This window comes from Macaca nemestrina, chromosome 11 (assembly GCF_043159975.1).
Source record: "Macaca nemestrina isolate mMacNem1 chromosome 11, mMacNem.hap1, whole genome shotgun sequence".
NCBI classification, from domain to species: Eukaryota; Metazoa; Chordata; class Mammalia; order Primates; family Cercopithecidae; genus Macaca; species Macaca nemestrina.
The window spans coordinates 123,732,823-123,752,708 of record NC_092135.1 but is presented as its reverse complement, the minus strand read 5'-3'; the positions used below and the strand labels follow the sequence as shown (position 1 = coordinate 123,752,708).

Here is a 19,886-nt window from a genome sequence, read left to right as displayed (position 1 = left end):
CAATAGTTCTGTGTCATAAAGAAGCATAGTAAAATCTTTGAGTGTCAGAGATTGTATTTTACGTAGCCTATGGGGGGTAAATGTGTGTACCCCCAGAAACCATAACAGAGTCAGATACTAGCTGTATGGAAACTATTTGTTAATGGGTTCAGCGGTTGAAATCTGAGTTTTTGTCAATACCATATTTACTCTTATAATTTCCTCACGCTTTCCTATTATGTTCATGAGCATTTGGGTCCCAGTTCTCCACTGCCTTCAAGAATCACCCTCTGGGGAATCTCTGATTTACTAAACAACAGTGACTTTAATAAAGTACCCCAGCAACCAGTGGTAATGTTAATTAGAATTGAGATCTCCTGACACATTTGCTTTACTTCAGCAATTCCTTCATTCCTCAAAAGAGCTGTTAAGAACAACCATTTCAAGTGGCTAAACTACTTTTGGTAAAGCAATAGTCTGTGACTGGTAGAAGTTTGTATGTATATCAGTGTGGAGGTGAGACAGAGAGAGATAGATGCAGAAGCAGAAAGTTGACAGAGAAAAGAGGAGTTTATACGTTGAATCTTCTTTCCTCTCTAGTGTGAGGTATGAAGTTGAGTATCCAGGGACGAGGAGGCAATGATGATGAGGAAGTGTAAAGAAAAGAAGGAAAAACAGTTAATACTGACTCATTGTCTTCTGTTCCAAAACAGAAAGTCTAAAACTCCCTCTTGATGTAGCTACTTGCTTATTTTGGACAAAGACCATCTCACTGATGAATATTCAAGTAGCGCATGGTTTGTTTAAAACACCAAAGGTGGCCGGGCAATCCCAGCACTTCGGGAGGCTGCTTAGACAGGTGGATCACCTGAGGTCAGGAGTTCGAAACTAGCCTGATCAACATGGTGAAAACCCGTCTCTACTAAAAATACCAAAATTAGCCAGGCATGGTAGTAGGCGCCTGTAATCCTAGCTACTCAGGAGGCTGAAGGAGGAGAATCGCTTGAACCTGGGGGGCAGAGGTTTCAGTGAGCTGAGATCACGCAATTGCACTCCAGCCTGGGTGACAGGGTAAGACTCCATCACGCGTGCGCACACACACACACACACACACACACACACACACACACACACACAGAGAAACCCAACAACAAAAAAACACCAAAGGTGAGTGGGAACTTCAGATACTCTCTACATTTTGCCAGTCAAACTATGGCATTTTCTAGTTCAGAACTGGTACCATTTAGGTTCTTTCTCTTCAGAAAAATAAAAGCTAACAACACAACATTTTTCCCTTTCTCCTTTTCTTTCCTGAAAAGTAGTAGAAGGGTAGACTAGACGTTCAAGTAACGGTAACATTAATTTGAGTTTCACTTTCACATAAGCAGCTGGCATGCACTGATATTATATATGTAACTCTACACTTGCTGCTCTGTTTTGCATTTCTTCTAATATGAATACAACCATCTCATTATTTAAAACTTGACAGAATTTATTTCTTCTTCCATCTTTGTCTACCTCCTTCTAAGATAAAGAATCTGAGGGACTCAAAATATGTATGTCATTTCTTCTGGTCAGTAGACAATTTCCAGATTTACAAACAGCGCTAAAAAACTCAGAAGGGCAGATTTTAGGTGCTGTAAACCAAAAGAGATGCTTTGGGGTTTTGATGTGGAAGACAGTGAAAGTATGGTATAAATTCTGTTTACATTCTGAATTTATTAGAATATTCATATCGAAGTGTAAAGACACTGTACGGTACATGTTTATCAATTTATACGTAACTAAGTGTTCAAAAAAGTTTAATTATGAACTAATTCTTTCACAGGTTCTTCTTTTGCCCATGTTTTGAAATGTCTGGATTTCCCCAGGGTGTCATCTGAATTTCCTGCTCTCCTAGTTTAGACTCATCCAGTCTTACTGTTCTAACATGCCAAAGGAGTCTAGTCTCAGTCTCGAAGCCACTCAATCTCTTTAGCTACAGATCTATAATCCGAACAATCTGTCTCAGTCTCGAAGCCACTCAATCTCTTTAGCTACAGATCTATAATCTGAACAATCTACTGGCTTCTCAATTTGATGTTCCAGAGCATTTCTAACTTAACATGGTCAAAATGTAAGTCCTGATTTTCCCTCATAAACCTTGCTCCACATCTCACATCGACTGTCTCTATCTCAGTAAATGACTTCCCAATCACCCAGGTTTAAAGTAACAGAGTCATCATTGGGTGTTCCATGATGTAAACTGAATTACATTATTCCTATCTTTAAAAAATAGTAAATAACTACAAAATATCCACCACATAAACTTAAAAACCTAATTACAACATGGCAGACACCGTCTACTGCTTATGCAACATCATTCCCCCTTTATCCCTGCTAATAGGCTTTTGATTTCATTTCCAGATGGAAGGCAAAGGGCTCTTGATTTAGGGGAAAAAGGGTTCTCTACAGGCCCATGGAAATCCCATTCTCTTTCACTCAGAGATTGGACCAGAGAAGATGTTTCCCAATTCTGAACAATTAGATGAAACGGAGAGTCTTCTGAGGTATGACGCCCAGAACTGTGTAGTCCATCAGCTTTGTCATCATAAAAACTATCACCAAGGGTAGCAGAACAGAAGACTTGAAGGATAAAAAGTTCCTGGGTCCTTGACATCCCTGAACAGCTGCAAAACACCTGGAACTGCCTACCTCGAGGCTTGATGCTATGGGTGCAAACAAAGGCTATTATTGCTTAAGCCTCTGGTAATTTATACTTCATAGCTGAAAGGCTTTCTAATTAATAACAAGGCCCTTCAGGACTTCTGCTATCTTGTCACCACCTACCTTTTCAGTTTCTTCAATCTTCCCTCATCCTTTATACCAAACATACTTTGTTCCATCTCACAGACCTTTAGGTTTTCATCCAGAAGGCCGGCTTTTTTCTTCATCTTCCTGGTGAGCAACTCTTTGTTTCAAGTTCTAGCTCACATATTACTTCTTCAAGCAAATATTATTTTATCCACCAAAACCCCCAATTATTGCTGCTAAAATCACATTATTCCAGGAAGAACTAACTGATTTCTCTTCAGCTGTGATTTGGAAATAGCTTGTTCCCACCAAAACTCATGTTGAAATCTCATCCCCATTGCAGCAGTGTTGGGAGGTGGGGCCTAGTGGGAGGGGTCTGGGTCATGGGGGTAAATCCTCATGAATGGCTTGCTGCTGTTCTTGAGGTAGTGAGTGGGTTCTCACTTTGGTGAGACTAGACTGGCTCCTGAGAGCGTGGGTTCTTATAAAGCCAGATGCCCGTTGAGTTTTGCCTCTTCATACCTATCTACTTCCCCTTTGAACTTCTATCACATTTCGACCCAGTACAGAAGCCCCAACCTCATGGTGAGCAGAAGCCAGCTCCATGCTTCTTGAACTTCCCAGCCTGCAGAACCATGAGCCAAATACACCTCATTTCTTAATAAATTACCCAGCCTCATAATATTTATTCTCTTTATAAATTACCCAGCCTCGTGTACCCAGAAACACAAAATGGATTAAGACATCTTCTGTTTCCCATAGTATTCATATTTTTATATAACATATGTGATTTTATGTGTCAACTTGACGGGGTTAAGGAATGCCCAGATAGCTGGTAAAACATTATTTATGGGTGTATATGTGAGGGTATTTCTGGAAGAGATTAGTATCTGAATCTCTACGCTAAGTAAAGAAAATCACCCTTACCTAGATGGGTGGGCATTATCCAATTTGTGGAGGAGTTTAATAGAATGGAACAGATAATAAAGGGTGAATTTACTCTCTCTTCTTGAGCTGGGACATCTGTCTTCTCTTGCACTTGGACATCTGCATTCTGGCTTTTGGGATTTTTGACTCAGATTGGGACTTACACCATTGACTCCCCTAGTTCTCAGGCCTTTGAGCTTGGACTAGAACTCTGCCATTTTCTTTCCTGGGCCTACAGCCTGCAGAAAGCAGATAATGAGACTTTTCTGCCTCCATAATTATGTGAACTAATCCCTCATAATAAATCTCTTTATATATTTTTATCTATATATCCTATTGGTTCTGTCTCTCTAGAGAATCCTGACTGAAACACACAGTATACTGCAGTTATTTATTTGTCTGTCTTGCTCTAGACTTTGAGCACTTAAACGTAAGGATGTATTTTTTGTCATTGTACTCTCAGATCGTAGAACAGTGGCTATAACATAATAGAAACCCAGAGAATGCTTCTGATTTTTATAAAATATATATCTAGCCACAATAGAAGTGTATATTGTTCACATATTTTCTATAGAACTGGTACAAATTTTGATAATTCTTTAAAACTACAAATAAGTCCCAAACTAATCATAAGACTCAATTAAATAGTGATGTCAAAGTTTTTTGGAGAAGTGACTTTTTTTTCCCATAAAAACACTATTTGTGAGCCGGGCACAGTGGCTCAAGCCTGTAATCCCAGCACTTTGGGAGGCTGAGGTGAGTGTAGCGCCTGAGGTCAGGAGTTCGAGACCAGCCTGGCCAACATAGTGAAACCCCGTCTCTACTAAAAATACAAAAAATTAGCTGGGTATGGTGGTGGGCACCTGTAATCCCAGCTATTAGGGAGGCTGAGGCAGGAGAATCACTTGAACCCAGGAGGCAGAGGTTGCAGTGAGCCGAGATCGCACCATTGCACTCCAGCCTGGCCAACAACAGCAAAACTCCATCTCAAAAGAAAAAAAAACCAAAAACTATCTGTTCTCTATGTTTCTTTTGTGACAAAGTGCACAAATATCTTCTTTTCATACACCTATAGCAATTTATACTTTACTATCAAAAATATACTTTGAAATTTCTGTTAAATTCATATAGTATTCCTTCGGCCAAATTTTAACTCATGCTTTAGAGTTGGTTATCCATACATGTGCTATGGCTCTACCACCAAAGCTTCAAGTTACATGTTAAGTCTGGGGAAGCCAGTACTTTGCTCCTGCCTGGGTATTGTTCCAGGAATATCCCTCAGCAACCACAGAGACCATTCAGTCTATTCCAATTTTAACTTGCGCACGACTGTCTGAGAGACCACAAGCTAAATTCATGTAAATTGCTTTCTAAGATGAGTATCAGAGCTGAAAAGAATATTAAAGGATTGGTCTTTTCTTTGGAGCTCTAACACTCGTAAGAAATAGAAACATGAAACTACAGGAGGTTCCTTGATTATTTGTTGTTTATTTCAATTGACAGCTCTCTGTGAGTCCAACACATAGTTCAATAAATTCAAAGTAAACATATTCTGTTTTTCAAAAAGTTGATGTTTAATAATATCTACCTATTAACCATGTAAAATTGCATTGCAGATTTTGATTTTAACTTGTGACATTTAAAGGTACATTAGATGAAAACTTTTACATTTCCTTTGACTTAGATTTGGGAACTTAGTGCCATTCCCGATGCTCAGTTATCATCTTCAGCTCACCATTTCAGATGCCTCCTAGTAGCAACTTTTTTTACTGCTTTCAGATTATCTTTGTTACATTTCTGTTCTCAGTGTTACTTTTGTTCATTTTTTATCAGTTGCCTAAAGTACTTTTGAAGCAAAGGAAGCATAAATTCTAAATTACTCAAACTTCACAAGTTAAAACTGCTTTAGATGAGGCCTCTAGATATTTTTGAAGAAAATTAGTAAAAAACTTTTTAAGTTTTCAAGGCTGCTGTCTTGCATAGCTCCAAGAAGCACCATTCAGGTATCCTTCACCTCTGTAAATAGTTGTACCTTCGAGTGGTACAATATATTGTTATGTTCCTTTATGTAACCCATGTGAATGGCTACTTGTGTTGCCTCTCTGTGTGGAGACAGAGATATCTGTGGTGATAATTCTGTAAGTGATACTGTATGGAAATAGTTTCTAGAGACAGGAGGAATTACCATCTGGGAGATCATAATCCACCTTACCTGAACTGTGGTTTCCTGCCAACAAGGTGGGGCTCACAGAGCATCTTCCCAGTCTACTGGTGACCACAGGTGGCCCTGGTGTTCCGTCCCATTCCTGAGCTTTGACAGGCTCTCTGGAGGAAGACGCCCCATGGTGGCCTCTTTCCTTGTTGTCCAACTTTGGTAATGGCTCCGTGCTGTGGCTTCGGACTTTCAGTTCCTCTGTTGATTCTGTGTAGTAACCAGAATTATATTCTGTTAAACAAAAGGAAAGTTCTTCCTAAATTACTTTCAAAAAATTAGTGTGATTTTCTAAAATCGTCTCAATATGTTGTTGGAAATTCAGACTTGGAGACTACAACATCTAAATGTAACAGAAACATAGACTCCAGGGGGCCTTTTTTCTGAGTTGTGTAGGGTAGTATCTCTGAGAAATACAATTTTCTTTTTGGAAAAAGAGTACCTCGACGAATCTTTAGTAACTCTTCCCTTGCGCTCATCTTTGAGTATACTTATTTAAGAGCACTTCACACTCACTCTCTTTACTTTCTAATCTTTAGAAAAATTCAGCCAAACCATTCTATCCAATCTGCTCCTGATAACATCACCTAGTGCCTTTTATTTGGCAAATGTATAAGCCTTTTTTTTTTCAGCCATTTGACAATTATTTGATTACTCACTAATTTATATCTTCAATTCTCTTGACTTTGTGGATGGTCCTTCCTCCTGCGTTGTGTTCTATATCTAACACCTTTCCTTCATCATTCATGTCATCTCATCCTCCATGCATCACTGGCACATTGGTCATTTCCTAGGTGCCAGCTTAGCCACTGTGCTGCTTATGCTACATATATTCTTTCTGTGATTTTTGTCCTCTAGGATTCAGCTAGCAATCACCTAATTGTTAGTGATTTCTAAATATTTTATCAGATGCCTGGACCATTCTTTTTATCTTTAGATTCATTTATCCAACTGCCTGCTACGTGAATCCATCTGGAGTCCCCATATGAACATTTCAGATACTGAACTGATAATTTCTTATTAAACTATTTGTTCTTTCTGTCCAACCAACTATCCAAGCTAGAAGCATGTCTCTCCCTTTCTTTAAGTGCTAATCCCCAAATCTATTAGAAGAGTCTGCAGATTTTATTTCTGGATGTCTTGCTCTCACTTCTCTTCCACTTTGTTTCATGCCTACCTCAACTGCTTTGGTTCAGCTCTAATCCTCTCACTTGATCTACTGCAACTTGTCTCTGACTCTATCCTTGACTCCTCAAAGCGTAAGTTCCTTATACTGCCAAAATGATCTATTGGAAATGAAAATCTGATCATAATGTAACCCTGAATAAAATTCTTTCAGAAGCCTGTTGCCCATAGAATGTCTAAGCTCTTTACTATAATCGGCAAGAATCTCCAGCTTCTTGCTCTTTCCTTCCCCTCTAGCTTTGTCGTTCCCCGTTAACCTCCCTGTATTACATTGGTTGTAGGTTCTTCCTCCCCACTCCAACCCCAGTAAACATAACGCTGTTTTCCACAGCTATTACCACCCCTCCTTTGAATTCCCTTATGTCTTGTCTTTCTTTGCTTAACTAACTCTACTTACTCCTGGTTACTCAATTTAAGTATCCTCTGAAGCCCTCCCACCCATTCACAACTCTTGCAGGGTCATGGTCATCTCTGCACTGACCTTGCTTTATAGTTGTATACATCTGCTCCTCCCAAAAGGCCTTGAGTTATTTTAAGGTAGGTATTGAGGTTTTGTTTGTTTTGCATTTTTTAAAAAGTGGTTGACTCCACCATCTATCATATTGCTCAATGAATTTTTAATTTATTTATATTGCAGATTTCTCAGCTCTTCACACATCTTTCTGATCTGTGTAGGAAATGTAACATTCCTGATGGAACTGGAAAATCAAGTTATAATAAGTGTGTTAATGGAGCTAATAGTATTTTCAAAAATTTGATTATCTAATAACCACAAGTTGTAAAATTCACCAGGTTAACAGTTTAATTCAAATAAGGAAATTTTTAGAAAATCACAGAAATGATTTAAAAAATCTGATTATTTTTTACACTTGGGTTAAAATCCTTATCGACTTTGAGCAGTGTGATAACACAAATGTCACACTTGGGTTCACCATTATCTGAATCTGTGGGACACAGATAGAACAGGCTGTCATACATTGAGCAGTCCGAGTCAGGAATCTCACAGGCCTCAGCTTTCAACTCTGGCTGTGACCCATGTCACTTTTTGGGGAGCCTCATTTTTCTTACCTACAAAACAAAGAAAATACCAGCTCTACCTAACTTCCTTGATTTTATTTTAAAAATCTTATAATATTCTACAGTTTAAAGTATTTTGAAAACTAAAAAGTGCCAGACACATAAAAAGTAGTATTCAGTTAAACATAGTCATTTGGCCTTTATGAGTTTATTTAATTTTTCTATATTAGATAATCACTAAGGGTCTTATACAAATGGAAAATTGCCAGATAACATTTAGAAACAGAACTCTAGCCTATTATCCACAGTAACTAGCTTCGGAAGTCAACCTATGAGGTACCAGTCACACTTGTAGGGAGTAGACCCGTCTCTAGGAAATAATCCTAAAAGCTAAACAACCACCCATGTAAAAATTGACCTCAAATAGTCAAGACAAGAGTAACAACTTAGCTTCCCAATTTTTGGCCCAGTTTCCAACTTAGGAACAACTGAGGAAAAGTAAATATATACCTTTAACCAATCACAGAGAATGCTCCATTTCTAGTGTGCTCACCTGCCACTTCCCCAAGTTAACAGTCCCCAATCAAGTTATACTTGAAGACTTTTCATTGTTGCTGATAAACGAAAAACTTTAGACAAACTTAATTTAGCAGAGTTTATTTGAGAAAAAGAAAGGATTTGTTAATTGGGCAGCACCCTGAACAAGTAAAGGCTCAGAGATCTCTGCCCAGCAACCTAGTCAGGCAGTGTTTATAAAAAGAAAAAAGAAATAACATATAGAAATATCCTGATTCATTACAAGCCATCCTTCACCTTATTTGGACATGTTTTGACAGTTTGCAGTCTGTGATTGGCTGAAAACTTGGCTGCTATGATTGGCCAAGACTCAGCTACTTGTTACAATAATATACTCTTATGATAGGTTGTAGTTTATTTACATACTAAGTTAGGTTGCAATTCATTACATATGGAGGCAGTTTTAGGCCAAATTTATTTGAACATTTTTCCCCCATAAAGCCCTCCTACTCCTCTGCCTGCCTCTGAGTCTTTGCCAAATGCAAGCTCTGAATAAATAGCCTTTGCCTGTCTCTTTTGTTTGATCCTCATTTATTTCTACATTGCTATAGTCTCTTTCAGCTCTAAGATGCTATTCAGTTGTGTAAATACATGTCATGAAAAACATTATAGGAGATTAACTTAAATCAGAAGGGTAGTTCCATAACAGTTTCAGAAAGATTTCAGGTTTTTAAATGGGCCTGTATATAAACTTGTTTTAGTTATAATGAAATCAAGTATAAGAAGTCTAAATTTTTTTGGAATAAACATGTTTCAGAGATTTATTAATCATTAATGATGAAACAAGTAAGATAGTAAAGCTGGTCCAAAGAGCATTTGGAGGACCTAAGTATTTATAGACATTTTTAAAAGAATGTTAGAATAAAATTGCTAGGTTAGAAATAAAACTGGTTGTGGCTGGGCATGGTGGCTGAAACCTGTAATCCCAGCGCTTTGGGAGGCAAAGGCAGGTGGATCACCTCAGGTCAGAAGATCCAGACCAGTCTGGCCTGGCCAACATGGGGAAACCCCATCTCTACTAAAAACACAAAAATTAGTTGGGTGTAGTGGCGGGTGTCTGTAATCCCAGCTACTTGGGAGGCTGGGGTATAAGAATCACTTGAACCCCGGAGGTGGAGGTTGCAGTGATCCAAGATTGAGCCACTGCACTCCAGCCTGGGCAACAGAGCAAGACTTTGTCAAAAAGAAAGAAGGAAGGAAGGAAGAAAGGAAGGAAGGAAGGAAGGAAGGAAGGAAGGAAGGAAGGAAGGAAGGAAGGAAGGAAGGAAGGGGAAATAAAATTGGTTAATGTCCTTAAGGAAATACCATTACAACCTTTAGACTCATCTTTCTACCAAATAGAAATAATTTGCATCTCTAGTTGGGGGCAGGAGGAGGGCATTTGGATGGTAATCAGTACTCTGCAGAAAAAAATAAAGCATGGAAAAATAATTGAAAGCAGGGGCCAGGTTCAATGTCTCACACCTGTGATCCCAGCACTTTGGAAGGCCAAAACAGGAGGATCATTTGATCTCAGGAGTTCCAAATCAGTCTGGGCAACATAGTGAGACACTGTCTCTACAGAGAAGGTAAAATTAGCTGGGCATGGTGGTGCAAGTTTGTAGTCCCAGCTACTTGGGAAGGTGAAGTAGGAGGATTGCTTGTGCCTTGGGATGTCAAGGCTGCAGTGAGCCGAGATTGTGCCACTGCAATCGAGGCTGGGAAACAGACTGAGACCATGTCTCGGATAACAATAATACTAATAATTGAAATCAGGAGCTCAAATAGGTATTCGTACATCCAAGTTTATGGTAGCATTATTCACAAGACAGAAGCAACCGAAGCGTCCATCGATGACTGGGGTCAACACAACGCGGTACAGGCATACAGTGGGGTATTATTCAGCCTTACAAAAAAAGGAACATCTGGAACATGCTAGCATAAGGGTTTATTGCTACTGGAAAGACATTATCCTAAATAAAGTAAGTCAGTCACAGCAAACCACCATGGCATGTATCTACCTATATAACAAATCTGCATGTTCTGCACATGTATGCCATAAAGTATAATTAAAATAAATTTAAAAACTGTATTAAAATATACCATAACATAAAAAGTGCTATTTTAACCATAATTTCTTATAAAAATATAAATACACATAACATAAAATTTCCCATCTTAGCTATTTTTAAGTGCATAGTTCACTAGTGTAAAGTGCATTCATTTTGTTGTATAATCAATCTGCAGGGCTCTTTTTGTCTGGCAAAACTGAAGGTCTATACCTACTTATAACTCCTCATTTCCTCCTCCCTTTGGCCCCTGGCAACCACTCCTCTACTTTCTGTCTCTAAGAATTTCACTATATTAGGTAACTCATGTAAGTGGAATAATATAGTTTTTGCCTTTTTGAGAAGTCAAAATATTTTAAAGGCAATACATCCCTGCCTAATAATTAAAGTAAGATAATTTAACCAACACTTATTTTTCAGTGTCCCGAGACAAATGGAACAAAACCAGTATCAGAAAATAACATTATAAACTATTCCCAAGCTGTTTATTCACAGCTTCAAAGAAAGTGTAACTCTAGCTTCCAAACGTCACAGCCTCAAAGCCTAACGACCCATCTGCTTCAGCCCACCTGCTCTTCCAGATTTTAAACAAACCAGGGAGTGTCACTTAGGTCTCCAGCCTCAATTAAATAAAAGCCTACAGCTTTGGAAAGGAATTTCGTGTGTGTGTGTTTTCTCTTCTTCTTTGTTTTCAAGTCCCAGAGGTTAGTCTTCAGTAAATTTTGGCAGGTATATTTAGAGAAACTTGAACAAAAGGATTAAAGAAATGGTACTACTCAGACCTGTGTCTGTATACCTTAATGTCTGCCTCCTAAATAGAAAGCAGAGCTAAAAAATCTGTAAGAAAATCATAAATGTATTATTGAGAATTTTATTTGGGAATAAATCTGTTTTTCGTGTGTGTGCGCGTGTGTGTGCAGGTGTGTGTGTGTATTCGAGAAACTGCTTCCTAAGGTGTTTTCAAATTCAAATAAATATGAAAATCTTCAAAATAGCTGTTGAAAAGAGACAAATTGAAAGTAGACAATTAGACTCTTGTAATATGTAATATGTAAATAAGATATATTATAAATAAGATATATTGAAAACTCAAGGAAACCTATTCAGAGGAAAAGGACATATTTATCCATATCCATATATCTCAATGTCTTTTTAAAGTCTGTTGAAAACAAAATTGATTTTAGTAACATAAACTCTCTGGAACAAAATCAATCTTACATACTGTGGTAAAGCTTTATGTGGAATCTGAGTTATTTTGAATGTTCACAGTTACAGCCCCAGCATGTAGCTCACAGTGCCAACCACATAGAACGCACCTATCCTCTATGTAGTGAATGAATGAGTGAATGTTGACTATTGCTCTAAAATCTAATTCTCACATTGAAATCTGAATTTGAATTAAATTTATTACAAAAATGGATGTATTATTATACTTGTATTTCAGACTGCATGTTTTGTATATCATTGTCTTAAATTTGTTACAGTGTTTAAACTGAAGAAGGATACAGAAGAAAGGTAAGACCAGGAGCAATTTGTCTTTGAGCAAACATTCCCTCCAGGATTCTAATCCATCACACCTCATGCAGCTAACCCTGAAGTTTCCCATTTCCTGCCTCTCTATGCTGTCTGTGGGTCTAATTCTGTCTCTCTGGCTTCTTCCCTGTCTCTCTCCCTCTCCATATGTGCCCTGGATCCTGGGCCACCTAGAAAGACTTGGTTTCCTGGGTCTAATGGATTTTTCCATTAGGTCTGACCCCATACATTAGTGGGTTTTACCAGAATCTCTCATTCGCTCCTCATCAACATTGATTCACTCAGTAACAAATGAGTACTGAAGATTCTTATAAATCCTCACCACCTAAAGATCTCTTTTAGGCTCTAGGAACAAAACAATATAGCATTAATGAGCCTTTGCACATGACTGCCTGGGTGGGGGCACAACTTGTTAAAATTGGCAGCACTGTTCTCTCTCCAAACTTGCTTCTCTTCTAGCTAAAAAGTCACGGTCTTCAGAGCTAGACAAACTTCCACTTTGCATTTTGCCCATGCCATGTATTTGCTACTTAACCTGAGTCAAGGTTCCTGAACCCCAATCTCCATATCTGTAAACAAAGATAATAATTGCTGTTACTGTGTTCCTGTGAAGATTAAACGAGATAATGCATTTAAAGTTCCTTACATAGCAATGTTAATAATTATTTTTTCTCCTACTGTTTTTCTTAGCGACGTAGATTACCCTTCTTACAGATTCGCTAGGGAGATACTTGGCAATCATCTATACTATGTCATCCCTAGCATGGAGAGTACCCACAACTTAGCAGTCTTGGGATTTGGACAGGAAACAGAAGCATATAATACTTTTCCACACTTTTCCCTAACCACCATCATGACTCTATTCTTGTCTCCACTTTTCTTCTTTGTATTAAGGCAAAAGCCCCTACCTGCCTGTCTCCTGTCATGATCCATTTCCGTTTATTTTCCAGTGAAATTACTTCCTGATTCCCCAAGGCCCTTAGAACCAAGATCCAATGCTTTGCGTTAAGACATCAGGCCTTTTTGTAAACTAGTTTCTGGCAGCTCTCAACATTTCTTTCCCATTATCTATTTTAATTGAGATGATGAGTTGTTTTCTTGATATTTGCTTTCTTCAGCCTGACACACCTCTCCTCCAAAGCAAAATGATGAGCTAATTAGCCAGGTCTTCTTGTTTGGGAATACTTAACTTGAGTGTTATCATTCAAGGAAGGCTTCTCCTAATTCCTTTTCCTAGTTTGAGTTAAAGCTGTGAGTAAAGGGTTAATATCAGGCTTGGGCTGCCCTAAAGAAAGTGACTTCGGAGCCTGCCATATTGTAGTACTTTCACCTTGGCAATTACAATGACACAAAGTGTAATGTTGCACCTGTCCTATTTATTGTAAGCCCTGATCTGTTGGTCTGTACCTGGACAGGTGGACTACTAGGTGGCATGGGGACCAGGGACAATGTGACAAAAATAATAAAAGATTTGTGGGGAGCCAAGGCTGCAGTTTCTTTGGATCAAGGTGACATGTGGATGCCTTAGTTTTAATTCCAGCAGTCATAAGCCCTTGGTACAGTAGCTGTGTATATGGTAGCTGCTGGGGGTACCTATGAGGTACAGAACCAAACTACGTTTCTGCAAGCTAATGAAACACGGTATTACATTAAAATTTTGTGTCATTGCTGGGCCACCCTATGCCTTCCATGGCACATGTCTTGTGCTCTGATGTGACATGTCACTGGCATCACTTATCACTCCTAGTTGTTGATTTATATATCTTGTTGCCCCCCACTGTATCACAAGCTTTAGACTAAAGACTATATCTTTCACATTGGTACTCAGTATCTAATAGAGTCATTAATGAGAATTGAAGGGATGGGATGAATAACTGCATGCCTGCTTCATCCAGGATAATAGCTTATTACTGTTTGCTCCTGGCTCTAATCCCATCCCTGGCTCATACCCACCTCTCCAATGTCTCCCTGCACATGAGCCATGCATAGCAAGCATAAACCAATAGCCCTTAATAACTGGAGAACATGAGTTAGTTGCTGTTGTCAAAATTGTCTTTTCTTAAGCCATAAATGTTTCCACAATTACCACTTGTTATTAATAGGCCATAAAAAACAAGCAATTTGCCTGGAAAAATGAGTTTTATTTGGAAATATGAACAGTCACATCATTTACTTGGAAAAATTTAGGATTCTATTCTCCTTTTTTTTTTTTTTTTTTGCAATATTTAAAGGGATTCAACTGTCATTCATTTAATTGCCTTTATGAACATGTAGATGACTCAGATGATTTACAGAAAAAGTTTTTATACGTGTGGTCCATGACTGCTGTTTTTATTATTATTATTATCATCATTAATTTTTTGATGGAGTTTCACTCTTATCACCCAGGCTGGAGTGCAATGGTGCGATCTTGGTTTACTGCAACCTCCATCTCTCAGTTTCAAGCAATTCTCCTGCCTCAGCCTCCCTAGTAGCTGGGATTATAGGTGCCCACCTCCACAACAACTTTTTTATTTTTTCATTTTTTTAGTAGAGATGGGGTTTACCATGTTGGCCAGGCTAGTCTCGAACTCCTGACCTCAAGAGATCCACCTGCCTTGGCCTCCCAAAGTGCTGGGACTACAGGCATGAGCCACTGATGAGATTTTTGAAATGTCACAATCTCACATAGAGATCACTTGGTTTCAAAATATAGGCTCCGATTGTGCCTTTAAGAGGCCAAAGGTCTGTTGCTGATGAGCAATTGAGCTTCCTGTGGACATAAAGAATGCTTCCAAGTTGTTGCTTCATATTGGCATAATCAACAGGATCAAAGATACTGCATGCTACTCCAACTGCTGAACAATGAGAATAAGAAGTGATCAAGGCAGATTAATTAAGCAGAAAAAAACACATTTAAAGCACTAAAGGAGGCACTGAACAAAGTTGCATTATCAGATGGGTATTAGATTCAGTCATCAAATTTTAGAACTGAAACAGCCCTTGGAAATCACCACTTGTAACAGCTCACTCAAGGTAAGGTGTGTGTTTGTAATTACTGAGATGGTTGTCCTGCCTCTCAGAGGATAACTCCAGGGAAGACCAAGACCCCATGGGAAAACTTGGCTCAATTTTGAATATCTTTAACTTCTAGAAAGCTCTTACACAAAGCTCACGTTGACTTTCTTTCCAGTACCACCATTTGTTAGTTGTTGGTACTCCCTATACAAATCTAGAACTCTCACTCTACCAGTCATCCTGACCTATATTCTAATTGAATATCACAGAGTATTTTAAAACTGTGGTTTCTGGAGCTGATTAGAGCCAGACAGACAGAGAGGTTTACCTACAAGCCCAGGCAAGTGCTATTACTCCATTCTCCAAGTCTCTAAGGAAAAGAGGGCAAAGGCCCTGGGCCTCCACCACAGAAGAGCATGGAGGAGCGGGGGCATTTTTTTATATTTCATTATTCTTTCTCTCTTGTGTAAACTCTGTTATTTGGGGTCAGCTATGTCAATTCTTACATCCAAGGGAAGCCTTCTCTTCAAATATATATAGAGAAAGAACAACAGCTCAGTCATTTGGAGATTCCACGGTTTTAAATACAGTTGGAAAGAAAGCCCAGGTTTGTGTTTATGAAGGCACACAAGATAAAATGATGGTTTACACACAGATGGGGCACACTGAATCAAGTGGAATATGCAAAAAATCCTAATCACTTTATGGGTGTAAGAACAGCAGAGAGCCTTCACACAACTTGTCCAAGATCGCACAAACAGCAATTAGCAAAGACCTGATAAAGTAACAGGTTTTTATCTTTATCAGAGATTATTCAACAGAGTTTACACAAGAGAGAAAGAATAATGAAATATAAAGCATTCCCCCTGCTCTGCCATGCTCTTTCATGGTGGAGGCACTGGGCCTTTGCCCTCTTTTCCTTAGAAACTTAGAGGATGGGCCGGGCGCGGTGGCTCACGTCTGTAATCCCAGCACTTTGGGAGGCCGAGGCGGGCGGATCACGAGGTCAGGAGATCGAGACCATCCTGGGTAACGCGGTGAAACCCCGTCTCTACTAAAAAAAAAAAAAAAAAAAAAAAAATACAAAAATTAGCCGGGCGTAGCGGCAGGCGCCTGTAGTCCCAGCTACTCGTGAGGCTGAGGCAGGAGAATGGTGTAAACCCGGGAGGCGGAGCTTGCAGTGAGCCGAGATCCTGCCACTGCACTCCAGCCTGGGCGACAGAGCGAGACTCCGTCTCAAAAACAAAACGAAACAAAAAGCAACTTAGAGGATGGAGAAATAGCAGTGCAACGAGAAGCCCCCAGCACTTGCCTGGGCTTGTAGGTAAATTTCTCTGGCTGGCTGGCTCTAATCAGCTCCAGAAACCACAGTTTTAACACACACTGTGACATTTAATTAGAATACAGGTCATGGTGACTGGGAAAGTGAGAGTTCTAGATTTGTATCTGGAATACCTATACCAGGCAGTGTTCACCTCTCACTGTAACACAGGGGAACACACACACTGACTTATACACAACAGTTCTCCATAAAACAGTTGCAAATAATAACAAATTTTCATAGCGTGGAATAATAAATAGAATTTTTAAGACCATGCCTGGCCTTTAAAAGCTGTCCACCAAACATCCAGATGATGGAATTATTCGTTTTTTTAATCAGGATACATGAGGATTGTAGAGCTATTGCCACCAAATTATTTCTGCCTAAAACATCCCACATTAATAGTAGATATCAGATATTTGCGTATTTCAGTAACACTTTCTTCGAGAAATTCTAGTATTGCGGGGAGATTTGCTCAGAGAAGTCTATCTTTTCATGTATGTGTGTACTACGGAAGTCAACAGACTAGCCGTATGCTGATCAAATCCCTTTGTCCTTCTCTCTGGGCATCTAGTTAAGCCATGTTTATGAGCATTCTTGCAGCTAGGGAGAGCTGTATAACCGAGGTCTAGCCATCAGAATGCAGGCGGAAATGACATATGCTACTTCCAGGTCTGGGCATCAAATGTCCTATAAAATCCTCATCCTTTTGCTTTCTTCTGCCGGCTGGAATCTTTTTGACATTGTAGAGGTTATCAGACCCACTAGATGGACACTTCCCAATAACCTGGAAGAGCAGCCCATCTTTCACTGAATTCACTAATTGGTTGCCACCTTGCCTGTGACAAAAATCACAGCCTGTGACATAACCCAGAAATAAGTCATATTCCAGTACACTGCTGAGGTTTTGGAATTGTTTGCAATAGCAGTTGGACTATTCTCTAGATGTAACTCTTAATTCTAATTATAAATTCATGTAGCACTCAGCTTCTGCCCAACTCCTCGTACAGATTTTAACAGATATTATTTCTCATTTTCTCTTCTGTAAAACGCCACCTAAATATTAGATCCTTGTGTTTCTAATGAAGAGAACATTTTTATTGGTATACTGACAGAAAAACTAAGAGACGGAGAAATTAGGTTGACAAATACAGTTCAAAAATCCAGTATGTGAGGCTTTTGTTAGCTCTAGTTGTAATAAAATGCCTCTATAAAACTCATACTCTTTACTGAGTATTGAATAGATATTTTAAATACTCTGGCTTTAGTAAATATGTGCCAAGTGTAAAAGTAGTTGAATCTCTAGAATGATCATTCATTTGAACAGCTTACATATATTTTATTTATATTAATTTGAATGAGGCTAGTGCCAACCAAATTTTTTTTCAAATAGTTTTTCATTCAAAATAGTAGCAAAACCCCCAAATCTGTAAGAAATAGTTTAAAAAATAGATAATTTTAAAATATTCATAAATAAAATATTAACCATTCTTAACATACATAATTTAGATATAAATCAGATATACTTAGGAATAAATAAGAAAGAATTAAAATATTTTCCCAAAAACACAAAAACTATAAAACATCCTGGCTTGGGGTTGAGATGATCTGTAGTTCATTCTCAGCTCAGTTCAATAAAATCTTTGGGAATCTGAGGAAACAACTCTTACTAAGCCTTGGTTTTCTTAGATAAAAACATAGATTTGAAACAAACTGTAAGAATTTTCCTAAGTCTAAAATTGTATACTTCTATGATATCCAAATTTTAGAAAAAACCAAAACAGTTCATGAGGCTTCGACAATATTAGTTCTGTTTTAAAATACACCTTCACTTTACATGGAGTAGACATAGACAGAGTGTGTCTACGTTCTTCTTCTTATAGTCTTCAATTAAACTAAACTATATGTAGTTTAATTTAATTTTCCTTCCTACTACCTTCCCCCAATCAAATCACAATGGTCTATATAATAAATGAAGAAAGTGAGCTATTAAAAACATTAATGATGTGTTTTTAATGTTTTCCCCTGCCTGTTATTAAAAAAAAAGTTAATGTTTGCTAGTTACTACTGGAAAGTCAGGAATGTAGTTCTACATGATGTCTTATAACAGCAGCAGCATCAACACTGTTATTAGAGCTACCACATATTAAGTGGCTACTATGGGTCAGATGCTTCACTAGACTTCTTACAAATATTATTTCCAGTTTTTACTGTGATGGTTAATTTTAGGTGTCAATTTGATTGGATGGAAGGATGTCTGGATAGCTCATAAAGTATTGTGAGGGTGTTGCCAGAGCAGATTGACGTTTGAGTCAGTGGACTGGGAGAGAAAGACCCACCCTCAATGTGGTCTAATCAGCTGCCAGCAGGGGTGGAATAAAGCAGGTGGAATAAGCTTGCTTGAGGAGTCTTCTGGCTTTCATCTTTCTCTGGTTTGGGTGCTTCCTGCCCTTGGATATCAGACTCCAGGTTCTTCGGCCTTTGGACTCTTGGACTTGCAACAGTGGTTTTCTGGGGGCTCCTGGGCCTTCAGCCACAGACTAAAGCCTGCACTGTAGGCTTCCCTGTTTTTGAAACTTTTGGACTTGGACTGAGACATAACTGACTTCCTTGCTCCTCAGCTTGCAGTCAGCCTATCGTGAGACTTCACCTCTTGATTGTGTGAGTCAATTCTCCCAAATAAATTCCCTTTCATATGTACAAATATCCTACTAGTTCTGTCCCTCTGGAGAATCCTGACTAATACACTTTCCTAGGCCTTCCAGGCTTCACTGTGAAGCAAAACTTGGGGTCCTGTTGACTGGGAAAACTCACTGTTATGGACCGAATATCTGAGCCCCACCCCCTCCCCAATTTATATATTGAAGTTCTAGACCCACATGTGATGTTATCACACACGTTGGGTGTGATATCCAAAGGTGGGGCCTCTAGGAGGTAATTAGGTTTAGATGAAGTTGTGACGGTGGGGCCTCCATGATGAGATTAGTACCTTTATCAGAAGAGGAAGGGACAACAGAGCTTTCTCTGTCTGCCAGGTGAGGATACAGCAAGAACGTGGCTATCTCCAACCCTAGGAGAGAGTCCTCACCAGTACTTGAATCTCTTGGCACTTTGAACTTCCCAGCCTCTAGAACTGCAAGAAATAAATGTCTGTTGTTTAAACCACCCACTTAATGGTATTCTGTTATGGTAGCCTGAGCAAACTAAAACACTCACCAAGGAAAACTCACCAATGGTCTCAATGGTTGTGTAAGCTCCCCAGTGCCAGTCAGAAGTGGGTGACAGGAGGAACCAAGAC

General features: G+C 38.9%; 1 protein-coding gene across 8 annotated transcripts in view; it reads right to left on the bottom strand.

Moving 5' to 3' along the window:
* Positions 1–19,886, bottom strand: part of LOC105481327 (neuronal tyrosine-phosphorylated phosphoinositide-3-kinase adaptor 2) — a 325,733-nt gene that overhangs the window by 96,725 nt on the left and 209,122 nt on the right. For all 8 annotated transcript variants that reach the window (XM_011740831.3, XM_011740832.2, XM_011740839.3 and 5 more), the window contains one exon: positions 5,912–6,121. In XM_011740831.3, coding sequence (XP_011739133.1) covers positions 5,912–6,121 — 210 coding nt within the window. The remainder of the gene's footprint in view (positions 1–5,911; positions 6,122–19,886) is intronic.